At 39.9% G+C, this 21102-nt stretch overlaps 1 protein-coding gene across 5 annotated transcripts; it reads left to right on the forward strand.

The window, feature by feature from the left end:
* Window positions 1–53: 53 nt before the first annotated feature.
* TRMT5 (tRNA methyltransferase 5) lies at window positions 54–18679 on the forward strand. 5 transcript variants are annotated; one of them, XR_010752019.1, is made up of 6 exons: window positions 106–182; window positions 1507–2156; window positions 12808–12932; window positions 16188–16842; window positions 17197–17765; window positions 18143–18679. XR_010752019.1 is itself a non-coding variant. In XM_066388448.1 (5 exons), exons 1-5 carry the CDS (start codon window positions 125–127, stop codon window positions 17274–17276), a joined length of 1515 nt encoding a protein of 504 aa, XP_066244545.1. In that variant the 5' UTR covers window positions 54–124; the 3' UTR covers window positions 17277–18679. The 5 variants fall into 5 exon arrangements, 4 of the variants coding, with proteins under 4 accessions (XP_066244545.1, XP_066244546.1, XP_066244543.1 ...); XM_066388448.1 differs by having other exon boundaries at window positions 54–129; window positions 17197–18679; XM_066388449.1 differs by having other exon boundaries at window positions 95–191; window positions 17197–18679.
* Window positions 18680–21102: the final 2423 nt, after the last annotated feature.

The following is a 21102-nucleotide window of genomic DNA, read 5'->3' on the forward strand; positions in this document are numbered from 1 at the left end:
GGGCCGGGAAGAAAGGAGGGAATCGACGCGATATGATGACGCTCGCTCCTTGGCGGCGAACGGTGATGATGTCATCGAGGACCAGCCCACCCACCAGCGACTCATTTCCGAGGCTGCATGAAGCATGAGGTGAGAGATCTGATCCCGGAGCAAGGTGCAGATCGACGCGACGAATTAGAATGGTGACCTTGGTGAGGTGGCGGCCGCGGTGCCGTTTTTAGTTTGAAGGGGCTGAGGGTCCGATGGCGGTACTGTCTGCCCCGGGCTGCTCTCCGCCTCGCGCTGCCTGGCCGCGGAAACGTCACGAGGTCATCCATCAGCAGCCCGGGTGCTGAGCCTAGGTCCGAGTGCTGGGTAGTGCGGAATATTTAGTCTTTTCAAAAGCTTTCTGATGGATCCATTAGCTACGTTTTACACGGAGGAAGCCGAGACTCATTAATTTACCCAAGATCACACAGCTGGTTAACTGCTAGACTCAATTTGAACCTTGGCTGTGGAGTTTGATATTTGCCCTACAGTGTTGAGGGCAGTACTCTTTTCCTCTTACAATTACTTCTTTGGTATTCTAGAAGGCAAAGTGAATAACTGATACTGTTAATGGTATGTATATATAACACTGAGCAAGGTCCCCGTCTTGAAAATCCTGAAACTAGTTATAGGCTTGTGGCAATAAAACATCGAAGGTACAGCAATATATTAATAACAAAGGCACTGAAGTCGGTCAGAGCTCGATTTTAATCCTTGCTCAGCCACGTACCAGCAAGAAGACTGGGTGAGTTAATTTACTTATGAGCTTTAGTTTATTCATTTACAAAATGAAGATGCAATACCACACACCGCCCAATTTGGATGTGTGTAAAGAAAGCATTTAGCTTAGCATCTGACACTGTAAGAACCCACAAGAATAGCTTAGGAAATATTGCCATTAGGAAAGCCATAAATATGGCCATTTCATTTAGATGTACTCCCTTAACTGAAATGTCAGCTTTCCAATTCCAAATGAAATCTGTAACAAATTCTAGGTGGAGAGGTTAAAGGGAAGCTTATATGATATATCACTAATCCCTCATCCTAGCAGCAGGTGTGTTGAAGGTGCACATTTATTATTTACCACTAATAAAAGTCGTTCTGGCCTGACCTATGGTGGAGGAGCGGATAAGGTGTAGACCTGGAATGATGAGGTCGCCAGTTGGATACCCTGGGCTTGCCCAGTCAAGGCATATACGGGAAGCAGCTGCGATTTGATATTTACCGCTCCTCCCTCCCCACTGCCTTTCTCTCACTTCTCTGTAAAATCAATAAATAAAATCTTTAAAAGAAATAAAATTTAAAAAGCCATTCTGCCCTGGAAAAAATGACATACTTCTCCTACACCAGTAAAAAGTTTTATAATTACAGCATTTAGCAGGTTATGTAAAACAATACAATTTATATTTTTATTCTCAAAACCTATTGTGAACATGTAAATTGGTCTGCAGCTTTATGAAAATGAATACTTTTTTTTAGGATTTTACGGAGGCCATTTGGATTCTTAAGAAGATGTCTCAAAGTGGAAAACGGTAGAATAACTGAACCAGAATCATTGATCCCACTAGCTTGGACATCACTGATACTTCACAGAGTACCTGGTATTTTTTTGCTGGATCAAAGAAAAAGAGTCTCAACCATGACTGAAATAGAAACAAGTCAAAGAGACTCAGAATTGTTTTCACCACCCTCTGATGTTAGAGGAATGACAAAACTTGACAGAACAGCTTTTAAAAAGACAGTCACCATCCCGGTGCTTAAAGTGAAGAAAGAAATTGTCGATAAATTGATGCGATCCCTTAAAAGGGCAGCACTGCAGCGCCCGGGCATAAAACGGGTGATTGAAGATCCAGAAGATGAAGAAAGTAGACTAATTATGTTGGATCCCTATAAAATGATTACTGATGATTCCTTTGAAAAAGCAGAACTCAGTATTTTAGAGCAGCTTAATGTCAGTCCACAGATTTCCAAATATAATTTGGAACTAACTTATGAAAACTTTAAGTCAGAAGAAATCTTGAGAGCTGTGCTTCCTGAAGGTCAAGATGTGACTTCAGGGTTTAGCAGAGTTGGACATATTGCCCACTTGAACCTTCGAGATCATCAACTACCTTTCAAGCATTTAATTGGTAGGTGTGTCTTAGTAATTATAGTATTCCTGTACTAGAAAGCAATTACAAAGTTCTAATTTTAGTTTTTTAAATTATTTTTTAAAAGCTAAATTGCAGAGGCAGGATATGTTATCTTTTTAACTTTTTTAAGATTTATTTATTTTTATTAAATTAACGAGGTGAAATTGGTTGATAGGATCATATAGGTTTCAAATGTACATGATCTGTATATTGCATTGTGTGCCCATCATCCAGTCAAACCATCTTCCATCAACATATAATTAATCCTTTACCTCCTAACACTCCTCCCTCTGGTAACCACCGCATTATTGTCAATGAGTCTCATTTTTATATCCCACATGAGGGAAACCATATAGTTCTTAGCTTTTTCTGGCTATTTCGCTTAGCATAATATTCTCAAGGTCCATCCATGTTGTTGCAGATGGCAGTATTTCATCTTTTCTTACGGTGGAGTAGGATTCCATTGTATATATGTACCACATCTTTACCCAATCCTCTATCCAGGAACACTGGGTTTCCTCATCTTGGCCACCGTGAATACTGCTGTGATCAACATGGGAGTGCATGTGTTTCTGTGAACAAATGTATGAGATTTTTGGGTAGCTACCCAGTAGACAGAATGCTGGGTCATGCTGGTTTTCTGTTTTTGTTTTTTTAATTCAGTGAGAGGAGGGGAGGCAGAAACAGATTCCCACATGCACCTCAACTGGGATCCACCGGCAAGCCCACTAGGGGGTGATGCTCTGCTGATCTGGGGCGTTGCTTCATTGCTCAGCAACCAGCCTGTTCTTAGCACCTGAAGCAGAAGCCATGGAGCCATCCCCAACACCTGGGGCCAACTTGTTCTAATTGAGCCATTGCGGCAGGAAGGAAAGAGAAGTGAAGTGAGAGGAGTAAGGGTAGAGAAGCAAATGGGCGCTTCTCCTGTGTGCTCTGATCAGGAATCAAACCCAGGACATCCACACACCGGGTTGATGCTCTACTACTGAGCAAATTAATTTTTTTAGGAACTGTCATACTGTTTTCTGTAGTGGCTGTACTAGTTTACATTCCCACCAGCAGTGAGTGAGATCTCCTTTTTTTCCACAACCTCTCCAACACTTGTCATTACCTGTCTTGTTGATGATAGCCAATCTAACAGGTATAAGGTAGTTTTGATTTGCATTTCTCTGCTAGCTAGTGATGATGAGCATCTTTTCCTATATGTATTTACTGTTTCTATATCTTCATGGGAGGGGTGTCTATTGAGGTTCTCTGCCCATTTTTTAATTGGATTGTTTGTTTGGTGTTGAGTTCTGTTAGGTCTTTATATATTTTGTTTGTGAATATCCTCTCCCATTTGATTGGCTTTTTGTTTTGTTATCAGTTTCTTTTGCTGCACAGAAGCTTTTTAGTTTGATATAGTCCCATTTGTTTATTTTTACCTTTACTTCCTTCACTTTTGGGGTCAAATTCATAAATTGTTCTCTGTGACCAAAGTCCACAAGTTTAGTATCTATGTTTTCTTCTATGTAATTTATTGTTTCAGGTCTTATATTTGTCTTTGATCCATTTTGAGTTAATTTTAGTACAAGGGGACAAACTGTAGTCAAGTTTGCATTCTTTTGCATGTGGCTTTCCAGTTTTCCCAGCACCATTTATTGAAGAGGCTTTCTTTTCTCCATTGTGTGTTTTTGGCTCCTTTGTTGAAAATTATTTGTCCATATACATGTGGTTTTATTTCTGAGCTCCCTATTCTGTTCTTGGGTCTGTGTGTCTATTTCTGCCAGTACCATGCTGTTTTGATTATTGTAGATGTGTAGTATAATTTGAAGTCAGGTAGTGTGATACATCTGGCTCCATTTTTTCATTTCTTTTCCTGAGGTTTCATTGTTGGTGTGTAAGAAAGCAGGCTTTTGTATATTAATTTTGTATCTTGCAAATTTACTGTATTTGTTTGTTTCTAGTAGTTTATTTCTGGAGTCTTTAGGTTTTTCTTTGTGTGTGTGTGTGTGTGTGTGTGTGTGTGTGTGTGAGAGAGAGAGAGAGAGAGAGAGAGAGAAAGAGAGAGAGAGAGAGACAGAGAGACAGAGAGAGAGGGACAGATACGGGCAGACAGACAGGAAGGGAGAGAGATGAGAAACATCAATTCTTTGTTGCGGCACCTTAGTTGTTCATTGATTGCTTCTCATATGTGCCTTGACCAGGGGACTACAGCAGACCAAGTGACCCCTTGCTCAAACCAGATGAGCCTGCACTCAAGCTGTCGACCTCGGGGTTTCGAACCTGGGTCTTCTGAGTATCAGTCTGATGATGCTCTATCCACTGTGCCACCACCTGGTCAGGCTGGGTTTTTCTGTATACAGAATCATGTCACCTGCAAAAAGTGACACTTGTAGTTCTTTCCCAGTTTGGGTGCCTTTTATCTCCTTCTCTTGCCTGATTACTGTGGGTAGGACTCCAGAACTACACTGAATAAGAGTGATGAGAATAGGCATCCTTGTGTTGTTCCTGATTTTAGAGGAAAAGCTTTCAGCTATTCGCCATTTAGTATGATATTGGCTGATGGTTTGTCATATATATGGCCTTCATCATGTTGAGGCCTTCTATACCTATTTTATTTAGAGTTTTGATCATATGATTTTTGTTACCTGTTTTGTTGATGTGGTATACTACATTGATCAGTTTGCATATGTTGAACAATCCTTGTTACTCTGGAATAAACACTTTGATTATGATGTATTACTTTTTTATGTATTGCTGTACTCTATTTGCTTGTATTTTGTTTAGGATTTTTACATCTGTATTCATCAGAGATATTGGTCTGTAGTTTCTTTTTTGTAGTATCCTTGCTATGTTTCAGTATCATGGTTATGTTGGTGCCATAAACTGTGTTAAGAAGTATTGCCTGTTCTATTTTTTGGAGGAATTTGAGAAGGATAGGTACCTTTGAATGTTTGGTAGAATTCACTAGTGAAGCCATCTAGTCCTGGAATATTATTTTTTCAGAGGTTTTTGATGGTTGTTTCAATTTCCTTACTGTTTATCAGTCCATTTAGGTTTTCCACTTCTTCTTGATTCAGTCTAGGAAGATTGTACAGTTATCTATTTCAGGTTATTGAATTTGGTGGCATATCATCTTTAATAGTATTCTACTATGATCCTTTGTGTATCTGTGATGTCTCCAGTAACTTCTCCTTTCATTTCTGATTTTGTATATGAGTCACTTCTCTTTTTTCCTTAGTCTAGCTAGGGGTTTGTCCATTTTATTATCTTTTTAAGAACCAGCTCTTTGTTGTATTGATCTTTTGTTTCATTTTTTGATCTCTATTTCCTTCAATTCTGTTCTAATTTTTATTATTTCCTTTCTTCAGCTGACCTTGGGTTGCCTTTGTTCTTTTTCTAGTTCTTTAAGATGTAGTGTTAGCTTGTTGACTTGGGATTTCTCTTGTTCCTTGAGATAAGCCTGTATTGGTTGATATACACTTCCCTCTTATTACTGCTTCTACTGCATCCGAGAAGTTTTGATATATCATGTTGTCATTCTTATTTATCTCTAAATACCTTGATCTCGCCTTTTATTTCTTTTTTGACCCAGTCATTTTTTAATAGTATGTTGTTTAATTTCCACATTTTTGTGGGTTTCTTTACTTCCTTTTTCCAGTTGATTTCTAATTACAGACCATTGTGGTCCAAGAATGTGTTTGGTATTATTTAAATCTTCTTGAATTTGTTGAGGCTATTTTTGTGATTCAACATATAGTCTATCCTTAATGATGCACTGGAGAAGAATGTATAATGCGATGTTCTGGGATGAAGGGTTCTATAAATGTCAATTATGTCCATTTAGTCTAATGTGTCATTTAAGCCCAATATTTCTTTTATTTATTCTTTTCCTTGTGTGTGTGTTTGACAGAGACAGAGAGAGAGAGACATATAGGGACAGTCAGGAAGGGAGAGAGATGAGAAGCATCAGTTCTTCATTGCAGCTCCTTAGTTGTTCATTGATTGCTTTCTCATATGTGCCTTGGTCAGGGGCTCCAGCAGAGCTAGTGACCCCTTGCTCAAGCCAGTGACCTTGGGCTCAGGCCAGCAAGATTGGGCTTCAAGCCAGCTACCTTTTAGGCTCAAGCCAGTGACCATGGGGTCATGTCTATGATCCCACACTCAAGCTGGCAACCCCACACTTAAGCCAGTGAGCCTGTGCTCAAGCCAGATGAGCCCATGCTCAAGCTGGTGACCTTAGGGTTTTGAACCTGGGTCCTCTGCATTCTAGTCCAACACTCTATCCACTGTGCCACCGCCTGGTCAGACAAGGGGGGGGGGTGGACAAGAAACATCAATTCATAGTAGTTGCTTCTAGTATGTGCCCTGACCAGGCAAATCCAGGGTTTCAAACTGGTGACCTCAGCATTCCAGGTCGATGCTTTACCCACTGCACCACCACAAGTCAGAAGCCCAATATTTCTTTATTGATTTCCTGTTTGGAATCATCATACATCATATCTAGAGCTGTCAATAGAGTATTAAGATGTCTATGATTGTGTTTTTGCCTGTTTCTCCTTTTAGTTCTTTGGGTAGTTTTATATATTTCAGTACTATGTGATTTGGTGCATATATATTAAGAACTGTAATACCTTCTCTACATAGTGTCCCTTTTATCATTATGAAATGTCCTTTGTCACATTACTTTTGTTCTCTCGAAATCAGTTTTGTGAGATATAAGTATGGCTACACTTGCCTTTCTTTGGTTGTTATTTGCTTGGAGAATCATTTTCTATCCTTTCAGTTTAAGCCTAACATTGTTCCTGCACTTTAGATGTGTCTCCTGAAGGCAGCATTTGGTTGAGTTTGGTTTTTTATATCCATTCTGCTACTGTGTGCCTCTTTACTGGTGAGTTTAGTCCATTTACATTTAGAGTAATTGCTGTGATGCATGAGGATTTTCTATAGACATTTTATCTTTTGTTTCTTGGTAGCTCTGTGACTCCATTGGTTCTTTTTCTTTGTGTTTCTGTCTGTTGCTTTTGTTTGGTGGTATTCCATACTTCTTCTCTCTATTTCCTCTTTAAGTTTGTATTTCAGTTTTGGTTTTTTAGTGGCTGGTTACCATTAGGTTACTGAGAAAGTAAGTTTCATGTATACAATAGACCTTTGTCTTATGAATGCTTCTGTCCTTCATCCTCCTTTGCTAATTCAGACCTTTGCCTCCTCCTCTTTTATGTTTTTGTTGTCCAAATTATCCGTTTCTGCTGTAAGTTTGTTGAAGATCTTACACATAGTTTTGTGACATTTTATTCGGTGTCCTGGTAGAATAATTCCCTTGAGTGTTTCTTGCATTGAGGGTTTTCTGGTGATAAATTACCCCAGCTTTTGTATATCTGAAATGTTTATTTCTTCTTTATATTTAAAGGATATGTTTGGATATATTATTCTTGGCTGGTAATTCTTTTCTTTCAGTGCTTTGAATTATTTGGTTCAACTCTCTTCTGGCTTATAGAGTTTTCTGCTAAGAAGTCCAATGATAATGTAATGGGATTTCCTTTACAAGTTATTTTCATTTCCCTGGCTTCTTTGAAGATTCTTTCTTAGTCATTAACCTTTGATAGTTTTAATTCAACAGGCCTTGGAAAAGGCCTCTTTGGCTAGAGGTAACTAGGTGTTCTTTTTGCTTCTTGGGTTCAAAGATCTAGCTCTTTCCCTGGGTTTGGAAAGTTCTCACCTGTTATTTGAAGGTTCTCCATTCCCTTCTCTTCTTTTGGTACGCCTAATATTATCACACTGCTCTTTCTGATGGAGACAGATAACTCTCATAGAGCTCTATCATTTTTTTAAATTCTTGAGTCTTTTCTTCCCTCTGAAGATTTCTATCTTCCAGATCACTAATTCTTTCTGCCATCAGTTCAGGTCTATTGGCTATGCTTGCTAGTTCATTCTTGATCTCGTTTATTAAATTCTTAATCTCCAGAATTTGTTTGGTTATTTTTAAGGTTTCCATCTCTTTGGTGGAAAATTTCATTTATTAATTTGTTTTCTGAGTGCATTAAATTGCCTACCTGTGTTTTCTGGCATGTCCTTGAGTATTTTCAGAACTTCTATTTTGAATTATCTGTCAGTTATGTCCCAAGTTTCCATGTGTTTTTGCCTTCTGGAGATTTTTCATTTTATTTCTTGTCATTCCCTTAGTAATTTGTGGTATTCAGCGTGATTCTTTTTCTAGTCATCTGCATGAGTGGCTTTTTTAGTAACTTCCAAGAGGTCTTTCTATTATTTCCCAGTAGGTGGCACTGAGTTGCAAGTTTAATTCCATGAAATCCCTGCTGGACCCCCACCCCATTCTGGCTGTCCTCTGTATCTGCAGTGCTGGGGGTGAGGTGGGCTGGGGGAATCTAGACGACTTCTTTGTTCTTCCTCCCCATAATGGTGACCTCCAGCCTCCCCATGTTCTCCTTGTGCCCCAACCAGGGACCAGAGTACCCTTTTTGTTATGGGGAAACATTGGTTCTTTGGTGTCTTTTCTTGGGTATGCTGCTGATGTGCTTTGCACCCCAACACTAAGGGAAAAGGGAAGCAAGTCCTGGGATGGATGGGGCTGAGTGATTTCAGGGCTCTGTGTGTCCAGTTTCTCTGCCTAGAGTACCAGCAGCCGGCAGACCACAGACAGACCACAGGAAAGTCGGCAATGTTGCAGAGCTGTGACCCCTACACAGGTTCTTGCACTCACCACTCTAGTTGTTGGGAGAGCACCCACTGAATCTCTGTATCCTCCCAGAAGAAGGGAACCCAAACACAGCTAGGTTCCTCCCCTCTCCAGAGTCCTGCTGCGAGCTCTGAGCTGCATCCCTATTTTTTGCACACACACCCCCCATTAGCCCACTTGTACTTGCTTTGACACACAGATCTATCAAACGTGCCTGTGTGCCCAGCTGGGGTCCTTCCCTGAGATATAGCTGTTCAAATTGTTGAAATTTCAAGGAGAGAGATCAAGGAGATCTCTCATGCTGCCATTCTTATGACGTGTCTTTTTAATTTTAAGCTGGACCTTGAGTTATTTACTCTTTTTTTTTTTCATTTTTCCAAAGCTGGAAATGGGGAGGCAGTCAGACAGACTCCCACATGCGCCCGACCAGGATCCACCCAGCATGCCCACCAGGGGGCAATGCTCTGCCCATCTGGGGCATTGCTCTGTTGCGACCAGAGCCATTCTAGCACCTGAGGCAGAGGCCATGGAGCCATCCTCAGCGCCCGGGGCCAACTTTGCTCCAATGGAGCCTCGGCTGTGGGAGGGGTTAGAGAGAGACAGAGAGGAAGGAGAGGGGGAGGGGTGGAGAAGCAGATGGGCGCTTCTCCTGTGTGCCCTGGCTGGGAATCAAACCTGGGACTCCTGCACTCCAGGCCGACGCTCTACCGCTGAGCCTGAGCCAACCGGCCAGGGCCTTACTTTCTCTTTTGAGGGCCATTTGTCACTTTTGTACACAGGCTTTAAGCCTCAGGACTGTGATGCTAGGTTTCATGAATTTGTGTTTTATAGTCAAAAGAGCAAGACACTGTTTACTTATACTTTCATGGATTTAACTATTTGAACTTTTTCTATATGTCAACACCATATTTTGTTTTTTAGTGCTCCTAGTCTTTTATAGATGATGCTTGTATGATATATGTTGTACCTCTATAGCCCCAGGTGAGCCTGGATCCTTTATTTGTTGGGATAAAAGAGGAGTAAAAATCTAATCAAAATTATACTTATCTTTCTATGAATATTTGATGTCCATGCATTCTCCAGATTATTTTAATGTCAAGCAATTTTCCAAACTTCTGGGAATTATTTTTCGCTTTAAAATGTAGCGCTTAGCCTGACCAGGCAGTGGCGCAGTGGATAGAGAGTCGGACTGGGATGCAGAAAACCCAGGTTCAAGACACCAAGGTCGCCAGCTTGAGCAGGGGTTCATCTGGTTTGAGCAGAAGCTCACCAGCTTGGACCCAAGGTCACTGGCTCGAGCAAAGGTCACTCGGTCTGCTGAAGGCCCGTAGTCAAGGCACATATGAGAAAGCAATCAGTGAACTAAGGTGTCGCAACAAAAAACTGATGATTGATGCTTCCTCATCTCTCTCCGTTCCCGTCTGCCTGTCCCTGTCTATCCCTCTCTCTGACTCTGTCTCTGGGGGAAAAAAAAATGTAATGCTTAATGTTTTCATATGGGTAGGATTTCAGAAATATGCTATTGTGCACTTCCTTTGTTTTATTGATGAAAAGGGCTGATGATGCATAGTGATAACATAATAAATACTTAAGCAGATCCTTATAATTATGACTGGGTGCAAAAACGTCAAGTCTAGGCTTTCTTATGAGTCATTCATTGCTTATCCTAAATCAAACATTACTTCTGTAAACCCTATTTTATAAATTCTCATTCATAAAGGGGCACTCATAGATGAAAACTGAAACAGTTTCATACAGTGGTATTTTTTAAACTTTTACCGCAGACCTCTAGAATAGGGTTTAAAAAATTTTTGATTCTTCATTTTAAAACTAATTTCTGTACCTTAAAAATTGAGTTCTGATACCTGAAGCAGAACAGGATAAGAATAATGATTGACTAGAGTTTATTGATATTATCATTTCCAAAATCAAGTATCTGAGAGATTATCAGAGAATCTCTAATAATTATCAGAGAGAAATAGGACAAATTCTGGTTGTATTTCAGCATATTTGTATTATTGAGTCCTTTTTACTAACTTGCAAATCAAGATATTTTTTCTGATGCAATGAGATAGCATGTAGATTCCTAAAATCTTTTTTTTTCTTCTTCTTCTTTTTTTTCTCTGGCCAAAAAGGGCCTGCACCAGGGAGCAGGCGGCACAGAGATTAGGACGGGAGCACAAATACTAGAAGCCCTGAGTGTGAGGGATCTCCAACCAGTTCCCAGTTCTTTTGGCGATAAATTGGTGAGGATGTTAAAATCAAAAGTCCCTTCAGGGGGCCACCTGGTTCGATTATCCAGTGGGTTCTGTGGCCTGGCCACAGTGGAGAAGAACAGTTTCTTCTTCTTTAGGGAGGGAGAGATTTCAGATAAGGCGCTCGAGGAGTGTTTTTGGATCAGGTTTAGATTCCTGTGCCTCTATGGCCACCCTCAGTTCTCAGAGTGATCAGAGATGAGAATTGGCGTCCTGTAACTCAATCTCTGGCCACCGGACAGTTAGGTAAAGTGGGAGTGACTGGGATGTCTCCATGAGCACACACGCACTTGGAACAGAAAAGAGGTCCCTGATGCAGCTGCAACAGGGAGTCTCAGTGGAAAGAACTGAGGGGAGGCTGGAGGCAGGGGACTTACCGCACCATGTGCCAAAGTGGGTGGAAGGTCGGAGATCCTAGTTCTTCCTCAGAAGGGAAGGGGAGAGGAGTGGCCCCAGCGAGCTTCAGCTTCTCTTGAGTTTCGGCACCAAATGTAAGGTATTTTTCCTGGCCGAGGAAGAAGGAAGGGTGTAGCCACGAAGTGTGGAACAGTGAAAACTTTATTTAGTACAGCGCATCCCACCCGACGAGGTTCTCTGGTCTAGGGACAGGGGCCAGAGAAGTCGCCAGATTCCTAAAATCTTTTAACTGTTGACAATAAAAGTAGACTAAGGGGCATCAATACCATTTCTGATGTATTTTATTATCTTTGTAGCTTCTTCTGCAGTGGCAAATATTTGACAAAAAGAACTACTTAACTGAATAAAAATTTTATTTAGATAAGACTAAAGAATCTATTTCCTTTATTTTCATTATTTTGTTGGTATATATTTCAAAAGTAGAGGCATGCATTTCAAGTATACAGTAAAACAAACATTTGATTTGAGACCAATGGCTACAGGGCAGGTGTTTTTTGAGACCCTCTGTTGCCACGACCTTTCCATTGCTTCTTTTTATTCATTACCGATTTCCTATGGTCCACCTATTTGCTTATTGTAGTATTGGCACATTAGAGATTCAGTAAAAAACATGGAAAAATAGTTAAGTAGACCCTAACCCCTCAAAACTGTTTCCTTAAAAATGTACCCATTGGCCCTGGCCGGTTGGCTCAGCGGTAGAGCTTTGGCCTGGCGTGTGGGGGACCCGGGTTCGATTCCCGGCCAGGGCACACTGGAGAAGCGCCCATTTGCTTCTCCACCCCCACCCCCTCCTTCCTCTCTGTCTCTCTCTTCCCCTCCCGCAGCCAAGGCTCCATTGGAGCAAAGATGGCCCAGGTGCTGGGGATGGCTCCTTGGCCTCTGCCCCAGGCGCTAGAGTGGCTCTGGTCGGGGCAGAGCGACGCCCCGGAGGGGCAGAGCATCGCCCCTGGTGGGCGTGCCGGGTGGATCCCGGTCGGGCGCATGCGGGAGTCTGTCTGACTGTCTCTCCCCGTTTCCAGCTTCAGAAAAATACAATACAAAAAAAAAAAATGTACCCATACATTTTTTGTGTGTTTGTATTGGAGGTTGTCAGATGTTGATTTTAGTATTCTGTTATTTTTATTTTTTTAGTAATCTGTTGAGTTTTTAGAATTGCATACCACTTTACACACACTAGATGCAGTTTTTATCTATAAACCAAAAGAAAATATAGTTCATTTCCATTTCATATTTGCAGTTTTAGTTTTTCTTTTGCAAATAGGCAGTATTTGTTATGAATTATTATTTTTTCCTTTAGGCCAGGTTATGATTGACAAAAATCCAGGAATCACCTCAGCAGTAAATAAAATCAACAATATTGATAATACATATCGAAATTTCCAAATGGAAGTGCTATCTGGCGAGGAAAACATGATGACCAAGGTATGGAGTATTTCACTGTCTCCTAGTATGGTGTATATCAAGATTCATATTTAGAATCAGAGTAGGTGACAAAGATTAAAATATTTTTAATACCCAGTATTATATGAGAATATGAACATTTATATTTATACATATACTACTGATGGGAATGCAAATGTGATACATTCAGGAAAAGTGTGTGTAATATATTGCAATTTTGAATAGGTATGTGCTTTGACCTAGTTTTCCATTTATAGAAAACTATCCCAAGGATATAATTAAACAAAATTGTACTGCTGTATGTACTAAATTCTTCATCATTCTTTTTATATTACAAAAGAAATAGACAAATGGAAATAACATAAATGTTCATCAGTAAAGAATTGATTAAATTCTGGGTTAACAATACAATAGAAGATTCTATCATTTTAAGGTTATTTAGCTCCATATTTATTAAACTAAACTGCCTTTTGACAGATGAAGCAACAAAAAAGCAAGTATATAACATAGTTCCATTTTAACTAAATTATCTATGTAAATATGCACATACATAGGAATGTTTAACAGTGGGCATATTTTTAGTTGATGTAGTTGGTAATCTCTGTTATCATCCTCATACTTTTCTACTGAGCACATATTTTATAAGAAAAATAAATCTATTTCAAATAAAAAATAAAATATGTAAGAACAGGTTCTGATATAAAATACTTTCTAATCCTCCACCCCCAAAAATCCTCTGGAGTGCTGGATGTAGTAAACTTTTTTAAACCAGAAGTCATAGATTATGATATGTTAACGTGAAATTTTGTACTCAAACTGGGAAATAGGCTAAACTCTTTCTATAACTTGACAAAAATATTAATAACAAAGGCCGCTCTTAAAATGTTAGACATATATATATATATATATATATATATATATATATATTTTTTTTTTTTTTTTTTTTTTTTTTTTTACAGAAACAGAGAGGGACAGATAGGGACAGACAGGAACAGAGAGAGATGAGAAGCATCAATTATCAGTTTTTTGTTGTGACACCTTAGTTGTTCATTGATTGCTTTCTCATATGTGCCTTGTCCGTGGGCCTTCAGCAGACCGAGTAACCCTTTGCTCGAGCCAGCAACCTTGGGTCCAAGCTGGTAAGCTTTGCTCAAACCAAATGGGCCTGCGCTCAAGCTGGTGACCTTGGGGTCTTGAACCTGGGTCTTCCTTATCCCAGTCTGACGCTCTATTCACTGTACCACCGCCTGGTCAGGCTAGAATATCTTTTAAACAGGACTTTATAAAACTCAGGATGGGGCTTATGCAAATTAATTATTTTTTAAGATTCTAGGCTACTAGACTTTGGTGAATATTAAGTATAATATTATTTCTCTATAATTTTATAGTATCAGGATGTTAAAATATACACTTACTATTAAGCCCTGAGCCAAATGCTTCATATGTAACAAATTCTAAGAAGCCCACAAGATAATGGTGGTTGTTATTAATCTCTCTATGCAGCTAAAGTGACAAGGAAGGAATGAGCAAGGTGTTTGGAGCCAGGCCTCTGACTCTGGAGTCCATGCATGGTCTCCCCTGTATACCAAAACTCTACTGCCTACTACTTGGGAATACTGTATGATGTCTGTTATGGCAAAAAAAAAATTGAATGTGAATCCTTTGGTAATAATGTTGCTTATTTCAGCTGACATTGGCATACCCTCAGTCACATGCTGACTGAACACTGCATGCTCTTCACTTGGTACCATCTCTTAGGGTAACCAGTAACATCATCCTTCTCAGGAGAAGATCTAAGAGTTCTGAGAAACTACATTAATTTTATAAAGGCCTTCTGATTGATGTCCTAAGTCATAAAGTTTGTTTTTAGGACATATTTTATACCTAATATTTTTACCATAAAATAAATGTTAAAAGTCAGTATAATTTCTATGCTCCAAAAGAGTCACATTTTTTTTAATGTTTCTTTTTCCATTTTTTTTATTTAGACAATTAATTTTAACGGGGTGACATTGATTAATTAGGGTACATAGATTCAGAGAAAACATCTCCAGGTCATTTTGACATTTGATTATGTTGCATACCCATCACCCAAAGTCAAATTATCTTCCATCACCTTCTATCTGGTTTTCTTTGTGCCTGTCCCCCCCCCCCCCCCTCCCTGTCCTCCCTTCCCCTCTCCCTGGTAACCAACACATCCTTGTCCATTTAAGTTTTAACTTGGGTTCATTCAACATTTAAGTACTATGTGTGTATATTGTGAGTAAAAAAACTACTGAAAGTGCATTTGGCTAAAATCAATCCTGACTGCTTAAGGGAGTCAGTAGTGTCGAAGACAGCATGAACAAAACCAGAGGCTATTTAGAATCCAATTTTCAAACTACATCTGTGCCTCGCATTAGGGACCTTAAAAGGGGGAGTAGAAAGGAGATTTGAGGAAAAGCATTCACAAGACATATTTAACCTTCCAGGTTATATACCCAGAAAGACTTTTAGTTGGCAGAATCATGAGAAAACATTTCCAACTCTGGAACCTTAATAATATAGCCAGAGCATCTGATGTGGTAGAGAGGGAAAAAATATGTACAAATTTGTAATTAAAATCCATGAAAGCAGAATGTAGAAGATATATCTCTTTCAGATTTATAGAACTTTATGGCCTTTGATTCCATATGAATTAAAATTGGGAAAGGAGAAAATTGAATAATTTGTCTTATATGCTGGTCTAAACATGAAACATGCAAAGTCAAATTAAGTATCTAAAGACATAGCAAAATACCTGAAAATTAAATGACACTTGACACATCTATTGGCTTCCCTCTTACACACTGTAAACTATTAAATAAGGAGGGAAGCTTGTTTGCTCTATGGATGTGCTGTCTGCAACTTAGCTATCCACCATAATGATACAGGTAGTGTGTTGTCTCAAAATAGAGGTGTGTTCCCTCCTTGTCAGGTTAGCCAGTCAGTTGGCCTACCTGAAAAATTCCTCATGTGATTTGGGAACCACTTTATGACCCTTGAGGATGGATGAGATAGGGGAGCCATCTGACTTTGAAGAGATGACTTCTCATGAAAAAGTTTACTGTAAGCTATTAACTGGCCTCAAGTATAGTATAAACACCAGAATTCTAATTAAAATGCCTTTAAATGCACTGTTATTTGCTCTTAATAGTAGTAAATTGAAATATGTATATGTGTGTGAATGCATCAGAACATATCAGTAACTGGAATTTAAAAGTAAGCACATTAACCAAAAGCTCAATACCTTTTCAGGTTCGAGAAAACAACTACACCTATGAATTTGATTTTTCAAAAGTCTACTGGAATCCTCGTCTCTCTACAGAACACAGCCGTATCACAGAACTTCTCAAACCTGGAGATGTCCTATTTGATGTTTTTGCTGGGGTTGGGCCCTTTGCCATTCCAGTAGCAAAGAAAAACTGCACTGTATTTGCCAATGATCTCAATCCTGAATCCTATAAGTGGCTACTGCACAACTGTAAATTGAATAAAGTGGACAAAAAGGTAAAGGTTTTTAACTTAGATGGGAAAGACTTCCTGAAAGGACCAGTCAGAGAAGAGTTAATGCAGCAGCTGGGACCACTGTCAAAAGAAAGAAAACACTCTGTGCACATTGTCATGAACTTGCCAGCGAAGGCTATCGAGTTTCTTGGTGCTTTCAAAGCACTTTTAGATGGACAGCCATGCAGCAGTGAGCTCCTTCCCTTGGTACACTGTTACAGCTTTTCCAAAGATGCTAATCCTGCCAAGGACGTTCAGCAACAAGCTGAAGCTGTGTTGGGCATTTCCTTGGATGCATGCAGTTCAATCCACCTGGTAAGAAATGTGGCCCCTAACAAGGAGATGTTGTGCATCACCCTTCGGATTCCCGCTGCTGTACTCTACAAGAACCAGACCCTAGATCTAGGTGAGCAAACTAGAATACCTCTCAGATAACTTTCTTAGACTGTCTTTTTATATTACTTATTAAGATTGGACTAGGTTGAACTGATTCTAATTTAGATATTTCAGTTCAAGACTCCTTGCCATTTGTGACTAGCTTTTCTCAATTTAACAAATTTTAGTATGTCACACTGTTCAGTCTAGTAGAAGACTAGATTACTTTTATTTCATTAAAGTAATAATCCACAGGACTGTTACTATTTCATGCGTAAGATAAATAGATTAAAAATATTTAAAATTGAAATACCTATATTATGCTTTTTAAAAGTATTTTCAAATGTTAAGTATCTCATAAAATTTTCTGGATTTGCTGTTACAGAGAATCATGAAGATCCTCCACCCCTTAAACGCCAAAGGACAGATGAAGCCCTTTCAGAAGAAAAAACAATAACTGTTTAAATAACTTAATTGTAAATGTTTTCTCTCTCTCCCCACTGGATTGTTATATAGCGAAATATAATTTGTATGATTCATAAAACTTTAGCATTTAGTTATTTTAGCATTTAGTTGTACTGCTTTCATAGCATAACAGGAGGGCTGAATTGTAACACAGTCAGGATGTGATTCTCATCACTTCATACTTTAGTTAAATACTGTTGTATTTTACCGAAGCTGTCTTATAAATTGAGGATTATCAAATTCAAGTTTAAATAAGTCTACTAACCATTTTCTTTACCCAAATTATACTATATACCTACAATTTTACAAACTAATTTGTTTAAATATGTCTATCTCTTGGGGAAATAGTTTTGACGGTAGGATAATTGTGTGCTAAGTAGGAAGGCACTCACACCACCTTGCAGTTATCCTTAGCTGAAGACTGTAGCTAAGTTGAATATAGTACTTTTGTACTGTCACTATAAAAATAATAAAATGAGGCCCTGGCCGGTTGGCTCAGCGGTAGAGCGTTGGCCTGGCGTGCGGGGGACCCGGGTTCGATTCCCGGCCAGGGCACACAGGAGAAGCGCCCATTTGCTTCTCCACTCCCCCCCTTCCTCTCTGTCTCTCTCTTCCCCTCCCGCAGCCAAGGCTCCATTGGAGCAAAGATGGCCCGGGCGCTGGGGATGGCTCCTTGGCCTCTGCCCCAGGCGCTAGAGTGGCTCTGGTTGCGACAGAGCGACGCCCCGGAGGGGCAGAGCATCTGGTGGGCGTGCCAGGTGAATCCCGGTTGGGCGCATGCTGGAGTCTGTCTGTCTCTCCCCGTTTCCAGCTTCAAGAAAAACAAAGGGGAAAAAAAAATAAAAAAATGAAATGAGCCTGACCAGGAGGTTGCACAGTGGATAGAGTGTCGGGCTAGGACGCAGAGGACCCAGGTTCGAAACCCCGAGGTCTCTGGCTTGAACAGAGGCTCATCTAACTTGAATGAGGGGTTGCTGACTTGTGCATGGGATCATAGACATGACCCCAAGGTCACTGGCTTGAGGCAAGAGGTCATTCCCTCTACTGTAGCCCCCAGGTCAAGGCACATATGAGAAAGCAATCAATGAACAACCAAGGTGCCGCAACGAAGAATTGATGCTTCTCATCTCTCTCCTTCCTGCCTGTCTGTCCCTGTTTGTCCCTCTCTCTATATCTGTCTCTGTCACACACACACACACAAAGTAATAAAAATGAGATTATTTAGATCAGGAATATGCAAAACACATCTGACAGCCAAATCTGGCCTACCACCTGTTTTGGCAAGTGGCTTAAGAATGGTTCTCATATTTTTAAATGGTTGATTAAGAATCAAAAGAATAACATTTAGTGATGTGAAAATTATTTGATATTTGACTTTCAGTGTCTGCAAATAAAATTTTATTGGAATATACTATGCTTATTTGTTTACATACTGTCTACACCTACATACTGCTTTCATGGCATAACAGGAGGGCTGAATAGTTGTAACAGACAGGATGTGATTCTCATCACTTCATACTTATGCTCAGCACCCAACAAATCACAGTGATACGTAATAATTCAATAGCATTTTCAGTGCTGTGTATGTCACCAACCTCTAACGTTTTATTATTACTAGAGTATAGCCATCATTTCAGAACAAGAAAAGTGGACTTCTAATGTGCTTTTAAGGCACGTTACTGAATTAGATGACAAGGCACCTATACGGGCACTAAAATTTAGTATGTGTTGACATTACCAAAAGAAGATGTTTTTTGGGGTTTTTTTTTACAGAGAAAGTCAGAGAGAGAGGGATAGATAGGGACAGACAGACAGGAACAGAGAGATGAGAAGCATCAATCATCAGTTTTTCATTGCAACACCTTAGTTGTTCATTGATTGCTTTTTCATACCTGCCTTGGCCATGGGCCTTCAGCAGACCGAGTAACCCCTTGCTCAAGCCAGTGACCTTGGGTCCAAGCTGGTGAGCTTTGTTCAAACCAGATGAGCCCACGCTCAAGTTGGTGACCTTGGGGTCTCGAACCTGGGTCCTCCACATCCCAGTCTGACGCTCTATCCACTGCGCCACCGCGTGGTCAGGCAAGTATTTAATATCACAGTATTTCTAACTCATAGGCAAGCAATAGTCAGAAAAATTAGAGATTTAACCTGGAAATGTTATAGCAGAACTTCTTCAATATTAAAAATGAAAACAATATAAAAGAATAAATATTTTAAAAGAAAATAAAAACAAGGCTACAACAACAATAAATCTCCAGATGACTGTAAACCAAGCAGGGACAGCCATTTAATTCACTAATTGTTGTCAACGTAAGAAACTCCCAAACATGTAAGAATTTTTATGAGTTTATTTGAGCCAAACTGTCAACAACTGCTGGGAAGCAAAGTCTCAACGGATTGAGAAAATGCTCCAGAAAATCACAGTTTGACTAGTTATTTTATACATTAGAATCAAAGGGGAAGGTATCAGGGGTTGGGGGTTTACATGAAATTGGTGATAGATTAAGGAGGCAGGAAAAATAGAAGTGGGGAAATTTCTGGGTTGGGTAAAAAATAAAAATGTATATACTGAAACTTCTATTATATAGGCGGGGATAAGGTAGTTAACATGATAGTAACAATCAGGGGGTTTCTTGGTTTCTGCTCTGGTGAGATGCCTGCCCTGAGTGGGGCAGGAAAAGATTACCTTACATTTCAAAGGCATGTTATCAGCTACCTTCTTATAGATGCAAAAGACAACAGACAGGCTCCATTAAGGTAAGCATTGACCTTTGTTAGAGAAAAATACCTCCCTTGAACATGACTACCCACCATGAACTGTTTTTAATTAGAAAGTTTTAATTTCAGACTATCCTGTGTGGTTACTTTAGTTCTGAGTTTGCAAGGCCACCATACAGGCCTCCCTTGAGCTTGTCAGGTTCAGCGTGTGGTCCCTTTTTCATTCACATTGTGAATTAACTGTGTTTGAATGCAGCTGCCAAAGAAATGTGTCCAGCGAAAGTAAACGTTTTAAGACTATTGGTATTTTGGAAAGAAAAACTGCTCAGAGTTGAGAACAATAGGATCAATATTCAATAGTCAATTAAAAAGGTAAATGCATCCAAATGGTCCTTTGACACTTGATGAGTTGATACCTGTTGCCAGTACTTCTCAGTTCTTGTTTATTTGAGGCATCAATTGTGAGTTTGAAGTTGCAAAAGAATTAGCTCCTGGGCTCTGGCCTGTTGGCTCAGTGGTAGAGCATTAGCCTGGCGTGTGGAAGTCCCGGATTCAATTCCCAGCCAGGGCACACAGGAGAAGTGCCCATCTGCTTCTCCACCCCTCCCCCTTTCCTTTCTCTCTCTTCCCCTCCTACAGCCAAGGCTCCATTGGAGCAAAGTTGGCCTGGGCGCTGAGGATGGCTCCATGTCCTCTGCCTCAGGCGCTAGAATGGCTCCGGTTGCAACAGAGCAATCCAGATGGGCAGAGCATCACTCCTGAGTGGGCTTGCCAGGTGGATCCTGGTCAGGCACATGCAGGAGTCTGTCTCTCTGCCTCCCTACTTCTCACTTCGGGGGGGGGGGGATTAGCCCCTGAATACTCTGCAAGGAACATCTACCTGGTAAATATTTTCAAAGCAGTTGAGAAAACTAATTCTGGACAACCTGAAGTAGAATCTACTAAGATGTTATAATAATGCTGGTAAGTTGGAGAAATTTACAAAGCTTATGAAAATGTAAGATGTTTAAAATCAATAGTTATTCACTATCTTCACCAGCAAGTATTTTGCAGAAAATATTTGAATCTATTATATGTAACTGAACCAGGAGCATTCATGGTAAATTTC

Source organism: Saccopteryx leptura, chromosome 6 (genome assembly GCF_036850995.1).
Source record: "Saccopteryx leptura isolate mSacLep1 chromosome 6, mSacLep1_pri_phased_curated, whole genome shotgun sequence".
NCBI lineage: Eukaryota > Metazoa > Chordata > Mammalia > Chiroptera > Emballonuridae > Saccopteryx > Saccopteryx leptura.

What these genes read in the sequence shown, in the direction of transcription:
- TRMT5 (XM_066388446.1), top strand. Translation starts at nt 118, where the DNA reads ATGAAGCATGAGGTGAGAGATCTGATCCCGGAGCAAGGTGCAGATCGA. An exon ending in ACCTTTCAAGCATTTAATTG is followed by an intron (nt 2,157 to 12,807) that starts GTAGGTGTGTCT and finishes TTTTTCCTTTAG; the next exon opens with GCCAGGTTATGATTGACAAA. An exon ending in GAACCAGACCCTAGATCTAG is followed by an intron (nt 16,843 to 17,196) that starts GTGAGCAAACTA and finishes TTGCTGTTACAG; the next exon opens with AGAATCATGAAGATCCTCCA.